The sequence below is a fragment of the Coniosporium apollinis genome (genome assembly GCF_000281105.1).
Source record: "Coniosporium apollinis CBS 100218 chromosome Unknown supercont1.4, whole genome shotgun sequence".
Classification (NCBI taxonomy): domain Eukaryota; kingdom Fungi; phylum Ascomycota; class Dothideomycetes; genus Coniosporium; species Coniosporium apollinis.
In genome coordinates this window covers 543,651-564,629 of record NW_006913266.1, presented here as the reverse complement: position 1 = coordinate 564,629, position 20,979 = coordinate 543,651, and the positions used below count along the sequence as shown (strand labels likewise).

At 55.5% G+C, this 20,979-nt stretch overlaps 8 protein-coding genes across 8 annotated transcripts; 4 read left to right on the top strand and 4 right to left on the bottom strand.

The window, feature by feature from the left end:
* Positions 1-189: 189 nt before the first annotated feature.
* W97_01257 (uncharacterized protein) lies at positions 190-5,222 on the top strand (the record flags this gene model as incomplete). Its single annotated transcript, XM_007779165.1, has 3 exons — positions 190-819; positions 867-1,299; positions 1,435-5,222. The coding sequence occupies 3 exons, from the start codon at positions 190-192 to the stop codon at positions 5,220-5,222; spliced, it is 4,851 nt and encodes a 1,616-aa protein (XP_007777355.1).
* Positions 5,223-6,096: 874 nt separating this feature from the next.
* Positions 6,097-8,391, bottom strand: W97_01256 (uncharacterized protein; the record flags this gene model as incomplete). Its single annotated transcript, XM_007779164.1, has 4 exons — positions 6,097-6,774; positions 6,848-7,334; positions 7,390-7,459; positions 7,515-8,391. 4 exons carry the CDS (start codon positions 8,389-8,391, stop codon positions 6,097-6,099), a joined length of 2,112 nt encoding a protein of 703 aa, XP_007777354.1.
* Positions 8,392-9,316: 925 nt separating this feature from the next.
* On the top strand, positions 9,317-11,154 carry W97_01255 (uncharacterized protein; the record flags this gene model as incomplete). Its single annotated transcript, XM_007779163.1, has 3 exons — positions 9,317-9,430; positions 9,483-10,595; positions 10,681-11,154. 3 exons carry the CDS (start codon positions 9,317-9,319, stop codon positions 11,152-11,154), a joined length of 1,701 nt encoding a protein of 566 aa, XP_007777353.1.
* A 373-nt stretch (positions 11,155-11,527) lies between these two features.
* W97_01254 (uncharacterized protein) lies at positions 11,528-13,558 on the bottom strand (the record flags this gene model as incomplete). The annotated part of the gene is made up of 2 exons (XM_007779162.1): positions 11,528-13,349; positions 13,407-13,558. 2 exons carry the CDS (start codon positions 13,556-13,558, stop codon positions 11,528-11,530), a joined length of 1,974 nt encoding a protein of 657 aa, XP_007777352.1.
* Positions 13,559-14,183: 625 nt separating this feature from the next.
* W97_01253 (uncharacterized protein) lies at positions 14,184-14,819 on the top strand (the record flags this gene model as incomplete). The annotated part of the gene is made up of 1 exon (XM_007779161.1): positions 14,184-14,819. One exon carries the CDS (start codon positions 14,184-14,186, stop codon positions 14,817-14,819), a length of 636 nt encoding a protein of 211 aa, XP_007777351.1.
* A 342-nt stretch (positions 14,820-15,161) lies between these two features.
* On the bottom strand, positions 15,162-15,560 carry W97_01252 (uncharacterized protein; the record flags this gene model as incomplete). Its single annotated transcript, XM_007779160.1, has 3 exons — positions 15,162-15,252; positions 15,301-15,334; positions 15,449-15,560. The coding sequence occupies 3 exons, from the start codon at positions 15,558-15,560 to the stop codon at positions 15,162-15,164; spliced, it is 237 nt and encodes a 78-aa protein (XP_007777350.1).
* A 2,319-nt stretch (positions 15,561-17,879) lies between these two features.
* On the bottom strand, positions 17,880-19,256 carry W97_01251 (uncharacterized protein; the record flags this gene model as incomplete). Its single annotated transcript, XM_007779159.1, has 1 exon — positions 17,880-19,256. The coding sequence occupies one exon, from the start codon at positions 19,254-19,256 to the stop codon at positions 17,880-17,882; it is 1,377 nt and encodes a 458-aa protein (XP_007777349.1).
* Positions 19,257-19,609: 353 nt separating this feature from the next.
* Positions 19,610-20,617, top strand: W97_01250 (uncharacterized protein; the record flags this gene model as incomplete). Its single annotated transcript, XM_007779158.1, has 1 exon — positions 19,610-20,617. The coding sequence occupies one exon, from the start codon at positions 19,610-19,612 to the stop codon at positions 20,615-20,617; it is 1,008 nt and encodes a 335-aa protein (XP_007777348.1).
* Between the last annotated feature and the right edge of the window lie 362 nt (positions 20,618-20,979).

The following is a 20,979-nucleotide window of genomic DNA, read 5'->3' as shown; positions in this document are numbered from 1 at the left end:
GTCTTCGCTCTATTCAATCCCATACTGCGAACAGACACTGAAATCCCGCTCACACCGCAACGGATCAGGCCTTACAGCCCTCCACCTATCGCTCCAACAGATGATACGCTCGCGCAGGTCTTTGCAGTCTTTCGGTCGTCGCAAGGGCGGTGGATGCCTGAGCAGCGCTCAGCTTTGAGCCTGGTAGGTATGGAAGGACGAAGGCCCAGCGTAGCAAGTACAGCCAGCTCGTCCGAACTATACGAGTCGTCCGGCGCGACACCTTCTCCCAAGTCACCGACCGAGACACCTCAGACAAGCGTTGTTGGAAAGCGCAAGCGCGAAGCCTTGAGCGATGGCACAGAAAAACGACCCCGGATGACTCCACTGTCCGAAGCTCTCACCGCGGGGAATGCCTCGACCTGCGCAAGAGTACCGCCTGAGATCTGGCAATATGTGTTCCATTACCTCCATCCGAGCGATCTCATTAGCCTTACATCTGTAAACCGCGCGTTCCGGGGGTATCTTACCGACGGCAATCTTTGTCGCGCTGGGCGAAGTGTCCCAGGTCGACTGGCCCCCGTAAACCCCGAAGCTATATGGGCTACTGCAAGGCACCTACACTGCGCTCCTCGCCCAAAACCACTAGTCGGGCTTACCGAAATGCAGATGTGGCAGCTTACCAGCGGTGCCAAGTGTCAATCATGTGGGAAAGCCGCACCTGCGGTACCCTTCACAGGTAACGTGTGGGAAGGTGGACCTGGTCCTGACGGAGTGCGAGCAATCTGGCCGTTTGGAGTTCGCTTATGCGGAAGCTGCCTTGAAGCTAGGTCAAAGAAGGTTTGCAACTAAATTCAACTTCGCGTAGTCACTACTAAAACACGCAGGATACTGAGTTGCTCTTCTCCCTACCTTCAGGTCTCCTCCAGGCTCTCCCGTACGCTTTTGTCACGTCTACCAGACACGTCGTCCCTTCCACGGTTCTGAAAAGCTCGACGATAGTACCGCCCACGCTCTCGATCTCCAAGCGATATTTCGATGAACACATAGCCGACATTCAGCGGGAACTTGAGGAGGCGCGTTCACTCGGACCCGCTGCTGCGGAAGGATGGTCTAGAGGCCTTGAGGAGATGGGAAACAATCGTCGTAGTGCTGCCGAGCGATGGGAGCTGTGGGAGGCCAAGCAAGCTGCGGATCGTCCGTCCACCAAGTCTGCGCCGACCCCGGTCATAACAACTCCTCGGGTTGTCACGCCTCCAGTTACGAGTGCGTACACGCCATACACCGCATCGACAGCAGCAGCCGGCATTCCAACAGCGGGTAAGTCATGCAGCTGTGATCAGCATCCCGCTACACAGGAGATACGTGCCTTGATATCGAATTCATTACTAGGCAACGAAGTCGGAAGAGAACGTAAGGAAACCATGGAGCGCCTACTGATTCAGTATCTAGCAGGTCCCCACTTTCTGCCTCCCCGCCCACCTACATCTCTGGCTCACGTCAACCACCAACCACAGCAGCTGCATGGGTTACCTCAGCAACATCGTCCGGAACGTAATTTGCGCGACGCGAACGAAGCCAAAGCTGCCCGAAAGGCCGATATAGAGGATCGCTGTCAACAACTGAATCCACCGATTTCGGCCAATGTGCTGCGACACATGGAGTCTTTTCAAAACGCTATGCAGATTGGTGTCCCAATGACGGACAGTGCCTGGGAAGTACTCAAGCCACGACTCCTGGCTCAGCGCGAGGTAGCCGAGCGCATGGAGGCCGAGCATGCAGCGCACATGGCTGCGTTGCAAGCAAAGCTGGAGGCGGGCCGCCCTCAAGAACCAAGCTCTAAAGAACTCAAGGAAGCGCAAGACCGGGAATGGGATGATGCCCAGAAACCCCTCCGAAGAAGACTGGGTATGTATGCGGACGAGCTGATTCGAGGTGCTTGGTCAAATGGCAGATCCATCAGCAAGGACAACAGCTCGAAGTTTGCGGCCGATGTCCTTTTGCACGTTCGTAAGCGGTTTTACGATGACCTTGCCGAGGAAGACGAGGCCAGGACCGCCACCGGCCAGGAACTCAGGCAGGATCCATTTAACGGCCCACCAGCCCGGAGATTACTTTTGGAGAGCATGAAATGGGTCTACGATAACAAGATCAAATCATTGGCCGAACCACACCGTAGGGAGTTATTCCTGTGCAAGGAGTGCGTTGCTGAGGGGAATCCCAAGTTCTACGGCTTTGAAGGTGTTCTGCAGCACTACGGCGCCAAACACACTAACGATTTTAGCGTCGGGAACGTTGTTGTAAGCTGGAAAGAGGCCGAGTGGCCAGAAGAACCCCCTTTCCATCCAGATCCAGGTACTGCTCAGGCTGCTCTGTACGCTGTATCTGTTAGCGGTTCTGGTTCGGCCGTTCCTGGCCAACCAGCGTATGCTCCCTTCCAATATGGTGGGTATTCCCGTGGAGCGTCGTCGACGCCCCAGATGGCAACCCTAGGTCTACACCAGTTCTCGCAGATGAGTCCCAGTCCTTATGGCAACCCTTTGTACGCGCAATACAGTCATGGTCCATTTCAGCCACCTCCGCTACCGGCCAATGGCTTCCAAGGTCCAAGTTTCCAGCAGAATTATGCTCAGGTCCCGGGCGGCCTGCCATTCAACAGTCCCCAACAGGCTTTCATGGCTGGCCAAGGGCCAATGTACAACAGCTACGCTAATTACGCTGGCCAGCCGAATACAATGTTCAGCCCTGCCCTGGCCCCGTCGATGATTGCGGATGTGATACCGGCAGGTGGACCACAAGCTGCTCCCGATACTAACGCGACCAATGCCCCGTCGCTCCAGCTACCAGCTACCGCACCAGATGCAGCCGATTCTGGCTCAGGCGATAGCCCTAATGACTCAACCACCAGTGGTTCTCATGAGGACCACCTCAGTGAAATTGCGCAAACGGCGAAAAACGTGTGGACAAACACGTCAGGCATCAAAGATTTCCCTCAGAGTGTAAGAGTATTCGTCGTGATTCATCACGTTATTTCCAAGTTCAACGCTCGGTTTGGTTATGAACCGAGTCTGGATCTCTTCTCTGATGCTCTTGCAACACATCAATTGATGAAACCCATCAAGAATGCTCGTGGCCTGTTATGCAAAACTTGCATACGTCACAACCAGCGCCCTTCCAAAGGCCGTCAGTCTCAGTCGTCTCATTTAGCGGATAAGGCCTACGACTTCTTGTCCCTCATCTCTCATTTCAAGTTTGCTCATCTTGAGAAAGTAAGGCCACCGCGCCGTGGTCGCAGTGCTGTTTCTCACCTGAAATGGGCGGAGGACATGATCGAGATTCCTGATGAAGCATACATCAGAGATACCCTCTCTGTACCGGGCATAGGTGACGACAAGATTCGAGCTGTTGTCGAAGTTTTTCCTCATCTTTTTGCTTCATCTCCAGAACCTCCAGCGGCGCGCAACACCAGTGGTAGAGATATGGCGCGCCATGATCCTTACTCGGATCGAGGGTTCGCTCAGGACTTGCCACAGGAAGCCGTACATGGATCTGAGACAAGGGTAGCACGCCCGAGGGTGTCGCCGCCGCGGAGACGTAGAGACGGAAGCATACCGTCTCATGAATCCCCACAGTCTTTGCCAGCGGTAGGTGAGGATGAGTATGATCCGCGTCATCCTGCAATCGACATGCCGCCCAGGCGGACTACAGTACAGCAACGCAGCCGCTTGATACAGTCAAGGGATGTGCCAGAGGACGATCACAGACGTCGTTACTACTACGCCGAGCCAGTGGAATACGTGGGTGACTCATTTCATCGTGAGCGAAGTCATCGGGCAGCTAATATCGAAACCCAGGTTCCACGAGATCCGCATGATGATGGCTATGGCGCTGCACCTCGTGGCTATTACCGAGCTCCTAGTCCTGCAGATCGTCGCCGAGAGTACGAGAGTGACGTTGCATACGTCGAATACGTAGAGGTCCCCCGAACTAGCCGCGGTCATCTGCGTCGTACAAGTTCCATCGTTCCTGCCAGGGAGGCCCTTGTGGAGCGACCACGAACGGAAGCGACTCGTCCCCTCATCCGATATGTAGATGATCCAGATGAATATGTCGAGCCTTCTGTAGACTATGGCCCAGAGAGCGTTCCCGAGACGCGACCGCGCCCATCAGTTCCGAAGATGCCCGAGAGCGATGTTGATCGGTTCCTCGACCAATTAGACACTGAGCGAGGAGGCCATGCCGGCTATGCGACCGAACACGACCACGAGATGGGGGATCCAGGACTTGGCCATGTAATTCCTGAGCATGTTCCGCAAGAGATGCCGCAGCACTCTTCTCGGATGCCAGTCGACACTCTGCCTGTCGCTGCGCCAAGCGGTGAGGCTGGGACAGGTTACAGCAGTATCGCGGTAACGCCAGGGCCGCCGCCACCTTCAGGCTCCACCGGACCGGTTGCAGAGCCTCGCCAGCCAGCCAGCCACTCAGAACGCAGACCTAATGCCATAGGTAGCGAGCAATATGTCAGCCGAGGCGGTCGCTTTGAAGAACGACACGTCGGACAGGTTCGTCCACGTTACGCACGTTACATGCGCGTATACCGCGAAACAGCCCAAGCCCCGATCCCGCGCGTAGCGCGGCCTCACAGCAGGTTCGAGAGATACGAGGTCCAACGGCGACGGCTGGACCGCGAACGGTCTCGTTCCCCTTCCCGCCTCGCCGAGCCAGAGCTAGAAGCCCATCAATACCGTGATCGGAGCGTTGCGCATCCGGAGCATGACGAAGCCGCCCAAGCTGCGCGTCAATCCTCACACCCGCCACCGCGTGAGTATATACCGATGGAAGAGCCTGCACGCTACTCACCCGCCGAGCCTCCAGTGCGCTACCGATACGCAGAACCGCAACCGCTTTACGTAGACGAGTATGGCCGCCCCATCGAAGTCGTCCGCGTCCACGAACATCACCCTCCAGCACGGTACATCTCGGAACAGGACCGGATACCGATAAGATACGTCTCAGAACATCACGGTCCTTCGGAGCAAGCATACGAATATGTCCCTTACGAGACGTCACCGGTACGCGACGACCGCCGATACGTCTATTACGCTAATCAACCGCCATATGAGGAGCACCAACGGAGGGTGTACGAGCCGGTTCCTGAGCCGTCCATGGCCAGTGAGAGGCTGTCTGAGCGGCCGACTGGGCCACCGGGACAGGAGGTCAGATATGTGGAGCAGCAGCGGTGAGCATTGGCTGTCGGGATGGGATGGAGGTTGTTGGTAACTGTGATCTTCTGTGCCCCAATACGTGGTTTCAAAAGTTTATTCCAATCTGCGACTTTGTACTTTTCTTTACGCATATGTGTGAGGAGTTGGGAAGTGGGTGGCGAGATTGGTTGGTGGATCTGTACACCATGCATTGGTGGCTTGTTGTGTTTCTCTCTGCTCATGTTTTGTTTGTTTTATACGTTTGTGGCATGGGGACGCACAACTACGTTCCAGTCTGTACGTTGAGACTCTCCACAGGGGAAGCCCTAGACTAGGCGTTAATTAACCACCGTTCATACATCTCCCTACCAGAAATTACAAGAAACAGAGCAGTTTCCATCTCGGAGGGTCAGGGTTCAAACACACCTGCAAACAGCCGGACATGGTTTGACACAATCGTCTCGCACACACGCATGCCACGAAATCATCAGAAGCGATGCAGCAAAAGTGTCATTATCATCTACACCCATGCCATGTAGCTATGCAAACCATCAACAACGCCCCACATGTCTAAACCCGACCCTTTCCAGATCTGATGTGACGCAAGCCCGCCATGCAAAACAAGCCGAACAACAGCATTTCCCACGCAGCACAACCAGGTCAACCCAGGGTATCCCTCCGATGCAAAAGGCGCCAGATGCACAAAAACGCCGGTCCCAGCCCGCCCGCTCCCGCTGCTTCCGTCACCGAGCCACGAAAGCAGCTATCCAACTTAGGAGGTGCGCTGTGAACGCCTTTGGAAAGGCCCGCTCCACGCGCGCCCCTAGCCACGGCAAGCAACCGCTGACCGCGATCGTAGCAACAAGCCTCCTCCCTCCTCTGTGATAACCGATACGCTAGTATATCTCTTTGTTCATCGCCTGAACACGCCCACCCTCTCCCCCGCCCCCTGCGCCAATCCCGGACTCGCGAATGGCGAGCGCGCCATGAAGCGCTGCTGCTGCTGCTGCTGCTCACTCCTTTGCCGCGCGAACGCATTGAGTTGCTGTGGTTGCGGCAGCGGAACGCTCTTTGGACTGCCCGCCCCTGCTTCCCGCTGCTGCTGCTGCTGCTCTTCGCCCGCCGAACCGCTCATGTGAGCCGCATCGGTACCTCGCTTCGCCTGGCCGGTAGCCAAGCTGGGTGACTCGGCGATGACGAGCGTTTCCTCCTGCCGTAGCGTCGCGGGCGTGGGCGTAGGTTGTGCCGCTGCGCCTGTGGGGGTCGGGCGGGCGGTGCTGCTGGGTGGGTCGATTGCTGTTATCGTTGAGGCGGCCGAGCCACTGAAGGGCTGGGTGGTGGCTCTGCTTTTCTGGGGCGCGGGGGTGGAGAGGGGCGCGTTGCTGGTGCCGTTGCCAGCGAAGCGGGGGACGTGTGTGGACGAGGGCGCGGAGTGGAATGCGGTGTGGTTGGCTTGCGAGAGCGGGTGCTGGGGGTTCGCCCAGGGGGTCTCGGCTAGGAATTGGGATTCTGCGGCCTGTCTGTCGCGTGCGGAGGGCTCGGTGAGGAGAGCGGGGCGGGTGAGGGGTATAGTCGAAGGCTGGGGGTTTATCTGCAGAGGTGTGTCAGTTTTTGCTGATCGAGTGGGTGCTTGGGAGAGCAGACGAAGGAAAGTTGGGGCGTACCCGTAGGGCTCGTAGATCGTTGTCGAGCTCGCCGGTTCGGGCGCCGTTGAGATTGGGCGCAGCTGGGAATCCAACGTATTTGGCTACGCCGGAGAGGATTGAGACTTCTTTGTTGTACGCCGTCTGCCGCTTGACCTGCTCGGCGCGGTCGGGGTTGTACAGGTAGGCGTAGTCTGGTTCGTCGGCCCCGAAGAGGTTGCGCTCTTGCCGTAGCTTCAAGAACGTCTTGTTGCAGAGGTACAAGGACTCGTCTCTGATCTCTCGGACGGTCTGGAAATACTGAGATTGAAGCTGCCGTCTTTCGCAAATGATGCGGTTTCCCAGTGCGCCCAATTTATAGTGCAGCGTCATGTCCTCGATCTGCTTCTTTTCCGCTAAGCGCTCGTCGATGCAACGGAGCATTGCTAGGAGATCGGGGTAGGTAGAATTGGGCTGTCTCAAGGACTCAAGTTCGCTGTCCAACTGTGCGATGCGCTCGTCGGAGAGTCTAAGAGGTCAGATTAGTGTCCTGCGAAAATTCTGACGCTCGGTGTTTCGCTTACTTTGATCGCATGAGCACAAACTGTCTCTGGATCTCCTCTAAGCCCTCCATCGCGTTCCTCTTCTTGTGCACTGTGGCGCATTGATCAGCAAGCTATTTGAACGACGTCGCAAGAAGTTCACCCACATTCTTCTCCAACAGCAAGAGGCTCGTCATCGCCGTCAGGATCCGCCTGTCTCTCGGTCGCTGCAGGCGGTACTGACTCAATACTTCTGTGCATAGTATCGGGTTCCTTGGGTTTCTTTCCTTTCCGTTTGCCCTTCTTTCCCTTGGACGCCTTGAGCAATGCTGGTTCATCCTCGCCGGGCTCCTGCGCCGCTTCCACATTATCGCCCATCGCCTCGTCTCCCTCCTCTCGCATAGCGCGAAGATCGTCCGCATCGTTTTCTTCCTCTGCAACTCCCTTCTGCGCAGCGTCTATCGCAGCGATACCGCCATTGGCTCTCGCGGAAGCACTGCGCTTTCGCGCTGGCTCCTCCACCTCTTCGTCGCTGATCGGGCTCGCGTCTGGTGTCAGTCTTTTCCGCTTCCTCGGGCTATAGCTTGCCGGCTGTTGCACTACAGGCTCTGTCGCCATGGCTGCTAGTGCTGACAGACCGCTCAGTCCCGCCAGTTCGTCCATTGTCGCGCCGCCTCGCGCAATCCTCGTCGATGGTGAGACCGACTCTGAGCTCGCGCGATCTGCGACCCCTTCTCGCCGTAACCTGCTTGGTGTCCTGCCAATCATCGTCCCGGCTTCGATTGTGGTATCAGGCGCTGGGAGCTTTGTCGGCGAGTCGTGCAAGCGCTCGGTTTCCGCTTCGGAGTCGTACTCGCCCGCAGCTGTGAGTGTATAATTTGCGCGAACCGCATCTTCTCCGTCTGACGGGCCGTCGCCCAACTCGCTCAGGCTGCTTGATCGGCTGTCGTTGAAGTCGCCTAGCTGGGTTCTGGCAGCTTCAATGTCCCCGGCTGAGCGATCAAAGGCGCTGGGCGGCTCTACGGCCTGGAGTGTGCTGAGCATGCCGTCCTCTAATGGTATAAGTGTGTTGTGGTCAAGGAAGGTAGTGCGTGGTGTGAGTGCCTCGGGTTCTGGAGTGAGAGTGCGAGTAGTAGCTGTGGTTGAGGTAACCGCTTGAGTGAGACCTAGGAGGCGCGCAGCAGCAATCAGTAAACGTCCACGAAGACCCGATTCGACAAGTGGTTATTGGTATGAAGTTGTGAGAGTGGAGTCGGCTTTCAAGGCCATTGTCCGCTCAAGCTGACGACGGTGCGGCCACAGCGCACGAAAGCGAAAAAACTGCGCGGATCCAAGGGCTGAAACGCTTCCAGAGCCCAGCCCAGATATAAATGAGGAGTTGACTCACTGTCGGCCAAGGTAGGATCAATGGTGATCGTCCCTGGTCTACTACTGCTCCCCACGTTCACCGCGCTCATGCTGCGCTCGCGCGACTACGGCCGCAGACTGGACTTCTCTCAGGTATAAGCCGCCGGAAATCTACAGGAGGTACTAAGGCGCTAGATGGAAGCTTGCGGGCAGAGGGCACTGCCAGGATCGCGCTGCGATTGTGGGGGTGGGCGGCCGGGTCGCTCAACTGGTGTCGGAAAGTGATTTGGAGGGCGCTGCTCGAAATCCAAGTGCGCCGTTCGAGAGACAAGGAGGACTGAGCTGCATGAAGGTGTGGAAGTGTTGGACAGCCAGAAGTCCGTTCACGTTCGGCTGTGGAGGGAGAGTATTATGACTTCAGGATGGCGGCCGTGTGAGCCCGTGAGCGCCAGAGCTGGGCGCGGATGATTGACTCCAGGGCAGTTCTGCCAGGCGGTGAACACGCCCAGAAAACCCTCCACCGCGAAAATCATCTCCACGCGCCGTCGTTCGTGGGAAGGGAAAGGAAAGAGAAGTACAGGTCAAGTATAAACCAGAAGACTTCGGCATATTTAAGTCGGCAATGGCAGCCGGTCGGGACGCAGCACCGCGCGGTTCTAAAAGGGAGGCAAAGACCTTCCTCGTTGCGGACAGCAACGCACACGATCCAGCGTTGGCATCGTTGTTCGCTGCAAGTGTACGTGGCAGTCAAACTGAAGCCGGGCAAGCAGTGCTGATTCACTAGCCAGGCTGGACCTGTCAAGCCGCCCCCAAAGTCGCGATATCAAGCCCCACCGCCTACCAAGCCGTCCAAAGCTGAGGCCGAAAACGAAACTCCCACAGACGAGGAGCTGTCAGAGCTCGAAGATGCAGAAGAGGCGGACAGTGATGCTGAAATAGCGGCAGAGGACTCATCACTAAATGCCCAGGATGCGGTCCACGCCCCTCAAGCATTGACGGACGAGGGTCAGTCGAGCAAGACGCACAAGAAGCGCAAGCGCCGGAACGAGGAGGACGATAATCTAGAAGGCCTGTACCTGCAGAACCTCGCCAGAGAGGAAGCGAAGGAGGTGGAGGTAGCCCAACGCGCCACCAAGAGACGGAAGCCTGAAAACGGCGAGGATGAAGATGGGTCCAGCGACGCCTCGGAGCAGACCTCAGAAGCCGAAGACGCAGACGAGGATGGAGCAGAAGCTGCAGACAGCGACCTCGAATCCACATACTCCATCCCCCAGCACGAATCGCTCAATCCGAACAAAGACGCCTCAGAGCTCGAGAAGTCCTCCCGCACAGTCTTCCTAGGCAACGTCTCCACCACAGCCATAACCTCCAAATCCGCCCGCAAGACGCTCCTCGCCCATCTCTCCTCCTTTCTCCCCTCCCTTCCAGTCCCCGCAAACTCCCCGCCTCACAAAGTTGAGTCCCTCCGCTTCCGCTCCACCGCCTTCGCAACCCCAATCCCCAAGAAAGCCGCCTTCGCCAAGAAGGAGCTGATGGAAGCTACCACGAAGAGCACAAACGCCTACGCAGTTTACAGCACTCAAGCCGCCGCGCGAGAAGCAGCGAAGCGACTCAATGGCTCTGTGGTGCTGGACCGACATCTGCGCGTCGATGAGGTGGCCCATCCAGCCAAGGTCGACCACCGGCGGTGTGTCTTTGTCGGGAATCTAGGCTTCGTGGATGACTCGAGTGCCATAGACGCAGCGAAAGACGCCGAATCCGGCAAGAAGGAGCGGAAGAAGACGAAGCCGCCCGGCGACGTTGAGGAGGGGCTATGGCGACAACTCAGCAAAGCCGGGACCGTCGAAAGCGTGCGCGTCATCAGAGATGCCAAGACGCGCGTCGGAAAGGGCATCGCGTACGTGCAGTTCACGGCAAGTGCCCACCCACCCCTTCATCAAAGGCCCACTACACTACACGAAGCATCATCGCTAACGGCTCAAGCAGGACGAGAACGGCGCCGAAGCAGCCCTCCTCTACAACGACAAGTCCTTCCCGCCCCTCCTGCCCCGCAAACTCCGCGTCCTGCGCGCCAAAGCCCAAAAGCGCAACGCCGCCAAAATTCGCCCCCCACCACCGCGCCACGCCGCCAACGGCATCTACAACCCGAAGCCGCAGCCCGAGCACGCCTCGCTGGCTGGGCGTGCTGGCAAGCTGCTCGGTCGCGCGGGCGCCGCGCAGGTGCTTAAGGGCCAGCAGCGGCCCGAGAGCGGGAAGGGGATAGGGATCGGGGCGGGCATTAGGGCCCCGGAGGGCTTCGTGTTTGAGGGTCATCGCGCGAGTAGTAAGCAGGGGAAGAGTGGGCTTAAGTTGGGGGGCGCGGGGAAGAAGAAGGGGAAGGGGAAGGGGAAGCCGACGACGAGGAGTTCGAGGAGGGGAGAGGCGTGGAAGGCTCAGGGGGGAAAGAAGGGGGGGAAGTAGGAGCGTTTAGGCGTGGAGTGTGGTAACATATCCAAAGCTCGTGATTCAGCGGAAGCAGGCATGTAGTCAATCATGGGTTTGCTACCTACGCTGTGGCACCAGCGAAAGTCAGATGTACGAAGCGATATCATGATATCCGCTGGCTCATGAATATCAGAAGTTTTGGGGGATGACGTAACGAGGCTGTGCTTATAGACAAGCTAAAGTCACGAACTGGTTGTGTTGAGAGGGTAGCATGCCACTCGAATCAGAGATACTGGAACGGTAAGCACTCACGTCTCATATCCCTTCATTATGGAAGTAAAAAAACTTTTGACTTCTGTGTTCTCTTGCTTAAGTTTTTTGACCAATCTTGGCACTACATGTATCCACATCACTCCTCCCCACCCTCCCCGTCCTCCTTCTCCAACCCGACAACCCCAAACTCCCCACAAACATCCCATCGATCACCCCTCGCACTCCGAGAAACATACTTGACGAACCTCAGCACGCCCGTATCCCTCAGCACGATGCTCATATTGTTCCAGCCCGCAGGCATGCTGAACAGCACCCCATCGTCCTCGTCCGTGGTGCTGCTCTTGTATATCGCTGGGTCTGCTTTCCTGTTGCCCGCACCGCGGCGTTGGCCGGCGCCTGTGCTGCTGCTCTGGTTCTTCTTGGCTAGGGAAGCTGGGATTTCGACGCCGTCGTCTGAGCCATCGTCCGCCTCGTCCGCGTCATCGCCGGCCATGTAGACCTCATAGCCGCCGACAGTGTCGTCTTCGTCTGCGGTGTTGGTAGTGGCTTTTGAATTGCTGGAGATGTTGCCGTTCTTGCTATTTGTCGCATCGTTGCCAGAGGAGGCTTGGGCGTCTTCCCCTTCTTCTTCTCCCTCGTCCTCGTCACCCCATCCTTTACTAGGCGTGATGCCGAGACAGACTTCTAACTGTGGGTCCTCTTCCTCGTAGCTAGACGCTAGCGTGTAATCCATTCCCCTCCTGAACCTCCGCGCCAGGATGTTTGCCTTGGAGAGCGTCAGTCCTGTAGCCAGTGCTAGCCATTTCTTGAATGCTAATGACGGGAAAAGTGTGTCCAGCAGTTCGTCGTAGGGTGATGCCTCCTCCTGCGTAGATGGTGGCTCCGTCCGAGGTTGCCGGAACAGGAAGCGGTGCTTGTGTGGTGGAGCAGCCACACCACAGTTGTTTGCTGCTGCGGCTGGTGCTGGGATCACTGGGTGTTTCTCTGCGGCTTCAATGAACGTGCGGAGCCGGACCGCGAGTTTCTTGGACAGGAAGTTCGAGAGCCGGAGCGAGGACTCATCTTGGAATGATGATGAGAGCTCCTCTACAATGTCAGGCGTGAGGTACGACGGCGTGATATACTTAACCAAGAACGACAGATCCTGCTCCGACAGTTCAGGCTCCTCCGCATCCTCAGGCGACTCCTCCGGAAAGCTCCTCCACTGCGGCTGCGGTAGGTCAAACTCATCTGTCTTGCCCTGCAGCTGACTCAACGAGCTTTTCTCCGCAAGCTTCGCCTCCAGCTCCGGGTCGTACCCCTCCTCCCCCTCCTGCGGGATATGGTACCACCCACTAATCGCCATCCTGACCCTCCCCACACCCTCCTCCTTCTCCCCCTCACCCGGCCTATACACCTCCTCAACATCATGGAAGCTCTCCCCCGGCTGAACCGTAAAAAACGCCAACTGGTTCCACTGCGGCGGAATCACCGTGCTCCAATCCGGGCGCGGCACCTTAGCCACCTCGCCCTTCTTCGTCGTCCGCTCCTCGGTCGGATACAGCCGCAACGCCCCGCCGTACTCCGCCTTCCACGGCACGTCTGGGTCCAGCAGGTACAGTATATAGCTGACCCTCCTGCTGCCAATCACGTCATCGTGGCAGAGCAAATGGCACCCAGGCGTGTACACGTTGATCGCCATGTCCGTCTTTTGGCCCGACAGCGGGCCGGACGCCGCGACGGTGCTGACATAGTGGCGGAACTCAGGGCTGTAGAGGGCATCGCGGAGGGTGAGGAGGGAGGGTAGGCGGGAGAGGGAGGAGGAGTCGAGGCCGGAAAGGTTGGCGAGGTCCCCGGATTGGTGGATCTTGTAGATGTCGGTTTCTTTGGGGGTGAAGTGCAGGTTTTCGAGGATTTCGGCGCGCACGGAGCGGAGGAGAGGGTCGTGGATTAAGGAGGGGATTACGGCGTGTTTGTAGCTGTGATTGATTAGTCGGTTTTGATCCAGGTATAAGAGAAGGTGAGACAGTACTTACGGTTGCGAATCGGCATATTGTTGGGTATATTTTTCGAGGCTCTCGGTGTCGAAGAGGCCTTTGCGGAAGTTGCTGTGAGTTGAGGTAGGTGAGACAGCGCGCTTCTTGGATTGTCCGTTGGCCGATGCTGTATCCTCGTTTTTACGCTTCATTGTATTCAATTGAACAATGTTCGTGGGATATTCTGAGTACATGAAACTTGTGACAGGATTTCCGTCTCGAAGTTTTTGCGGAGAATGGCCCGTGCATCGTTATTCTACACCATGCCAAGATTGTCGATATTGAACCTCGAGATCAAGACGCACTCCACGTCACACCTTAATGAACACTATCATCTCGCATTGTGTAGCGTCTAGAACGGATTGCCTCTGTACGACTCTCGGTGCTTGTTACCAAACAGCTCGCCACTCATGACTACGGCCTCATCGAAGAATAACACCAAGTTCGAGGTGTTACCGTGGGTAGTCTGACAGGATTCACATTGAGCATCGCAAAGCAGGTAACTACCTGCCTAAACCGGTCGGGTAGCTTTCTCTGCAAGCCGGTTGACGACTCGGCTATTAGTGAAGTCCATGACGTAATCACACGGTTCTCGTAGCCTAGTTTTCGTATTTTCGTTTTCAACCTAGCAGTAGAGCACAGGATTACCATCGGTGTACCGTAAACATTCAGAAGTTGAGGTTTTGGAAAGCTCTCTGCCAACAGTCAGGCGTGATTCATCCATTATTTCGCTTAAACTACAGTCCTATCCATTCAACATCATCTCCGTCATCAATCATGTCTCCATCCAGGGTTTCGACTACACAAAGCCCGGACATCCTCCGCCCAATGAACCTGTATGACGAGGCTGAATTTGAGGAGCTTCTTAAGCAAAGAGTCATCTGCGGCTGGAACAACCAACCCGCCAACATCGTCCGATGGCGCGAAATGATGGACTCAAAACAGAAGTCTCTGTTCTGGATCGTTCTTCCCGATACCAACACTCGGGTGGGCCATATCTCTCTAGACTGCGCAACGGACCCTCCAGACCTGGAGCTCGCAAATCCAGACAAGTCCGTTCTGACAATCTCTACTTTCTTCATCCTCCCAGAGTACAGGTCGACAGGTCTCGGCCGATTAGCCATGGACGTGATGGAGGATTTGGCGACTAAGGAGCCTTACGGATCACCGAACTGTAGGGCCATCGCCGTACACACGCTAGACCGGAGGTATACGGAGGGTGACTCGGAAGAGTGGCGGAAATGGGCGAAATTACGCCAAGGACAGCTGCCTCCGAAGGGTAGGAGCACCGAGGACTGGTACGCTCGGAGAGGTTACGTGAAGTGGAGAGAGGAGCCGAGATATCCGGAGAAGACTCTGGACGGGCAGGACATCTTGTTGAATGCTGTTTTCTTGCGGAAAAGGTTGCAGTGAATGCTGCTATGTAGACGAGGAGTGCAAGCGTCAGGTCGGGAGGCCGGTTCATACTTCCGTCGCGATCTTCAGGGTGGAAAGTGACGTCCCAGGGTTCCTTCTGCAATGCTATCTGTTGCCTTCATCGCGCTTCTCCGGGTGTATCTTGGCAGTCCGTCAGTTGTGCTAGCAGTCCGATAGCTCAACATCTCTGGCATCATCACATGGTCCGTCGATAGCGGTCTCCAACCCGCATACTCCGCGTATCCGGTCGACCTTTCCTGGCCAGCTTCTGAGGGTTCCAGAATGGTGGCTCCTCGAAGGTCAGCCAGATTGCAGGTGTAAAACAGGCCGATGATGTCGTTACTCGAGCTCGAACTTTTCGACGAGAATTTGGTTCTCCACTTGGAAATCAATAGCCTCACCATCCATCTTTCCATGCACGTATGCCTCGCTGCGCATTTTAGCCCCAAGTCGTGAGCAGTGGTAAAGTGTTACTCACCCTACGAGAGTGTAGACTGGTTTGCCATCGGTGCCTGTTGTGGCAGTCGGCCGAAGGATGACCGGCACACTGCAACCACGGAAGATACAAATGGGTTCAGGAAGTCGTCAGCGCTTGAACTCTGATAGAATCAGAGGGCAATACTCACCGTCTCCCACTTCGGTTTTTTCGGGCCCAAGACCAAGGTAGTGCCCCTTCGCCGTCCGGATGAGCTTCCTGTTCCAGACGACGGATTGCACCCGCTGCAAGAACTCCGCCATTATCGAACAGTGACCATGATGGATGCGGTCAGTTGTGTTGATGCCCTGATTCACCAGGCGATTTCACAATCCTTCCTTTTTCTCGCTCTGGTTACAAGCATGATCCCAAGCAAGCTCGTAGTACACAGGAACGTTGAGCCCATCGGGATCGCGATCGGCCACGAGTGTGCGCCAGAATGGCTCCGGCGTACGTTTTGACTTGTCGGGCCAGCCCATTTTGATCCATTGCGGCGGAATACTGCCGAATAAAGCGGGCACCGAGGCTTCCCCAACAGTATCAAATACAAAGCCAGTAACAAACATGACTGGATTAGTCTTCACATCTTTGAATCCCCAGTCTTCGCCATGGATGGCAGTGGAGGACTTGCACGCGGCGTAAACTTTCCTTCCAAGATTGTACAAACCGACTAGTGGATCTGCCTTTTGTCGGGTCATCCGTCTCGAATTTTACGCCCTCTCTTTGATGGATTTAATCGCGTTAGCGCTGTTCTCTCTCTCTTCTCCGAGCCATACACGGACGTTGCGTCGTTGCTTGCTTCGCTGTATATCTTCGCCATCATTTCAACTTGATTTTTTTTCTCCACATCATGCCCGTGCTGTATGCACACGGCATCTACCCACAAGAACCTATAGCTTCGACTTGGATGCCGCAACCGCTTTAGCGCCGTTTCGAGGTTCGGTGTGATCGGTAAAAGAACCTTTGGAGGAATCATCGTAGGCATCGACAATCTCAATAGAACAAAGATCTAGTTCATCTCCCCACGTCCATGATAGCGCTTCGTAACCATGACCAGGCTTTTGAATGGCCAAGCTGCCTCTCAAAGGTTGCTCCTCCTCGCCCCGTTACAGCCTCAGGATCCTGATGTCCGTGGAAGGGTCTTCGAGATCTTCATACCTACCTATATAGCAGGGACGTAACGACATGAGTGCGGACTAGAGCGCAAGGACCGGCAATAATTCAGAAAAATGTACTTGGAGTCTGCTCAACGCAACACCAAGGCATATCGAGGGGGACGAAGAAACAGCAAAGCAGATGCTGCGAAGAAACGGGCGCATGAGGCTGAGCCAGCCTCGATACAAGAAACAGTGGGGGTTCAGGTCTGACATGACAAGGCTGAGGCTTCATCTGCATGTCCCAGCTTTCTCATCGACTGAGAGGCATACCAAGACCGCATCGACCATCGACGTTGGTAGTGGTAACGCCTACTAGACTATGTGATTGGCTGAAGCTGCTCGGAAGTGCGCGCTACAGTCTTAAAGTTGCAGCGAGATCTTGGGATTGAACCAGGCGTTCTTCGTACGGACTGGATGTAATATCAAAGTATCGATTGGTGGACGCGAGTCGGATTGGATTTGTGGATATGGTGCAGTAGCTTTTAAACGTCCCAATACAGGCTTCTACGCCTAGATGCGATGCAAACGTCTCGCCAGTCAGTTCCCTGCGGAATCGTTTGATCAGACGGCATGATCAGCCACTCGTCTACGGGAATAGAACCACCTGCAGATGCATACAACAAGCGTCCGCTGTAAAACACCTTGCATTGGGCTGCAGGAATACATGTACTTGATTGCCTGACTGGATTCAGCAGGGACTTGTCAGCCGGCCTACTTTACACCTATTTAGTATGATAGGAGCAAAGTCATTACATCAGTCGCGAAACCCATGCTCCACACGAAGCTCTCAGCTCTCGTGCTTCAGCAGCGTAGTTACAGCTGCCAGCAGCCAGGTCGTTCCATCTATACTCTGAGTTGGCGCTCAACCAACTCGGCGGTGCAGCATCGATCAACTCCCTGCGGATCGTTCGCTCTGTCTTCTCTTACCAGGCATGGACATCTTGATGGTGCCATTACAGCTCGGGGACACGCCCAATCTAGAGCGGCCGACCCAGCGTTTTCCAGAAAAGATTTGGGCTTTTGCAGTGCCGTAATCTAGTCTGAGAGCGAAGCGCGGAAGTGCAACAAGACGATGCGGGCACATGGTAACATATATGGTCCTAGTGAAACTGAACCGCGTGAGGCCTCGGCTGTGGGAGGCCGAGGGCCAGAGGCAGTTGCGGACATTTCGAGAAAGACAGCCGAAGGCACCGCGCAGGTTGGCAATTCCGCATGTCGCTCCAAGAAGAGTGATTGGAAGTCCGATCCTTGTACCACAGGCTTGCAACGTGGTATAAATTATGGAAGTTGACCCTCTCAACTGCAGTGAGAAGGCCCAGTTGCTCAGTGAAGTGCTATATATTACGTTCGTGACAGTTCGAAGGTGAGAAACACCGGGAGATAGAAGCGAGAGCGCAGCTGAAGCGGTCGGCCAGGAGCTGTTCATTATCTGAAATCCATGTTATCCGGTTTCAAGGGACATTCGCCTCCGTTAAGAACAAAGTCTTCTAATTTTTTCCTCTCCTCATCTCTGGCAGCAATGTCCAGCGGAGTGATGTTCCAGGCTTCTTTCGGCAGCCCCATCGCATCGACAGTAGAAATTGAGCCGCAGATGCAAGCGGATTTCAGCTGGACGACGTCCCTTATTTTTGACAGCAGTGACGACCACGAACTGCCCGGGTTCAGCGCCATAGCATCAATGCCGAAATGCCTCAAGCTACTGCGGTGCCTCTTCAGAATATCCAAGATTTGGGTTTCCGAGGCGTCATCGAGGTGTCCCAAGACAAGCCCCTTCAGATTCGGCCAGACGTAGTCATCCCCAATAACGTCCCCCAGCCTCGCTGGAAAGCAGTCGTTGGGGCCGTCACTGACGTCAAACGAGATCTCAAGGTGTCGCAAGTTGGGAAAACACTCGAGGAAGGAGCGAAGAACGCCACTGCGCATGAAATCTCGGCACCAGGAGGCTTCCACACCGAGCTCATCGCCATCCTCATCCCGCCCCGTGGACAGCATGAGGTTCAACGTCGTTAGAGACGTACAGGCCGAGATCATCTTGGTCATGATGTCCTCGTCCAGTCTGAAGAACTGCCAACTGATGCTTCCCGCAAAAACCGCTTCAAGTTTCGTGTCGGACAACAGGGAGGCCTCAAGAAGTACCTTTAGCTGCCGTGTGCCTTCTGTCCAGCCGTTGTATGGGCTGTCCCCTGGTAGATAGCATAGACCTTCCTTGAACGCTCGTTCAACTGCTTCACTCCGAGTCCTGTACCAAAAGCCAAATGACATAACGACCGACCTTAGCCGTGGGAAATGCTTCATCGCATCCGTGATAAACGCCAAATCCTGATCTGTTTCTTGTAACCTCTTTTGCTGCTGCCAAAGACTTTGATAAATGTGGTAGTGTTTTCTGAGCTCGGCTTTACTCAGCTGATGGCGCGGAGTCCGATTGAACTTCTCGACCATACGCCGCTCATGACGCTTCGCACGCTCGTCGTTGTTCGCATCGGGTACGTAAGCGTAATCCAGGTCCACGTAGCTTCGCAAATCCACATGAGACTCCCATTCGACGAAACCCATCATGAGGTCATCATAAATGTCCGCTTCGTAAAATAGGGACACCACATGCTGACTGATGATTGGGTGCTCAGATATAGCTTTCATCCTCTTGAAGCTATCTTCGTGGAGAAAGAAGTGGACATCAGGGAGCAAGTGCTCTGCACCGACAGCAGCGAAAGTTTTGTTCACGAGTCGAAAGTTTTGGATGTCTTTGGTGTCATGGAAGGAGTTGCAAATCCAGTGAAGCAGCTCGAAGGGCAGTTGATCCATCCTAGGACCGAGCACTCCGCGACGACACCCAGGAACTCGATTGACAAAAGACAAATAGAGCGTGTTTCAGAGCGCGTTTAGAAGCAAGATGAAGATGGGCATCACAGCGATGTCATTGTCAGCACGCTTGGCGAAGGAACAGACACAAAGTCACGTGAGGTATCAAGCTAGAGTTTGTGACATAATGGATCTGCAGTTCAATTCCATTGCCGCGACGCGCTCGACTCGCGGGTGAGGCGATTTAGAGCATCGCAACATAGGCCTCTCTTCCATCAATTGCGAATAGTAGCTCAAGTACCGGGCAGGTTTGGTTGCATCGCAGATTTCCTGTCGCCTGACCTACTCTTCTTTCCATGTCGAAGAAACGTACATTAGATGGGTTCTTCAAGCCCGCGCAAAGCAAGAAGCCGAAGCTGGGAACAGACACAGAATCCGCATCAATACCAGAGGACACCCTCCCACGAGACGCCTCCAACCATCCAACCTACCCATATCCAGTGCCTCATTTCCCCACCTCCATAACAGATGCCCTCGCTTTCGCGCCCGCCACAGAGGGCAGAGCGATCAATGACCAGCCCGACCTCGACCTCGTCTACTTCGAGCCCTACATCCCCAAAGAGGTCCACAAAGAACTCTTCAAATTCCTGCGACAAGAGCTCTTCTTCTACCGCGTGCAGTATACCATAAAGCGCGGGGCGGCGGAGACATCCATATCAACTCCCCGCTACACAACCGTGTTCGGCGTCGATGCCTCTTCCTACTTCTCTCCCACGGGTGTTCTCCTCGACGCGGAGTCACAGAGACCCATTCCTAAAGATCGCTACACCTGCCACCCGCGGCCTCTCCCCCAATGTCTCGACGCACTACGCATCCTAACCGAAGGCTCAACGGATTCAACCTACAACTTCTGCCTCGTAAACTACTACGCCTCCGGCGCGGACAGTATATCCTACCACAGCGACGACGAGCGGTTCCTCGGCCCAAACCCCTCCATCGCATCCTTCTCCCTAGGTGCCAAGCGGGATTTCTACATGAAGCACAAACCGTTCCCACCCGCTAAAAATCCCTCCGACCCGCCGCCGCCGGAGACTCGGCAGATCAAGCTGGCGCTCGCGTCTGGGGATATGGTACTCATGCGCGGAAGTACGCAGGCGAATTGGTTGCATAGTATTCCGAAAAGGAAGGGAGGGGAGAGCGAGAGGGGGAGGATTAATATCACGTTTCGGAAGGCGATGGTGAGGGGCGGAACGGAGAACTACTATCGGTATAATGTTGGGGTGGGAGGGGTGTTTGGATGGGATGAGGGGAGGGGGGAGATGGTGCCGTGGGAAGGTGGGGCGAAGAAAGGGGAGAAGGGGTAGAAGGTACGTTATGTGCTTTTGCTGGGGGGTTTCTCGGTTAGCGGTAGATATCTCGAATGATGGTTGGACCAGCGAGCTGGCTCGTTGGTCTTGCTTTGGTCAGGTTCTGGCGCAAGAGTGTTTGGGATGACTTCGAACAGTAAGTTTATGTTGCCAGAATATCTCTAAATGGTGTGCTTACACAGGTCTAGTTCGACCACTCGTTGGCAAATAACCTGCATTAGGAGTCCTGTGGGGTGTAAACTTAGGCAGATGGCATGACAAAGCTTAGTAGAGTATAGTAGTCGCGCTTAGGCTAAACGTAGTTTTAAGGCTTGACCAAATCAACATGCTCCGAAGCGTGCCCAGATTGTGTAAATGTC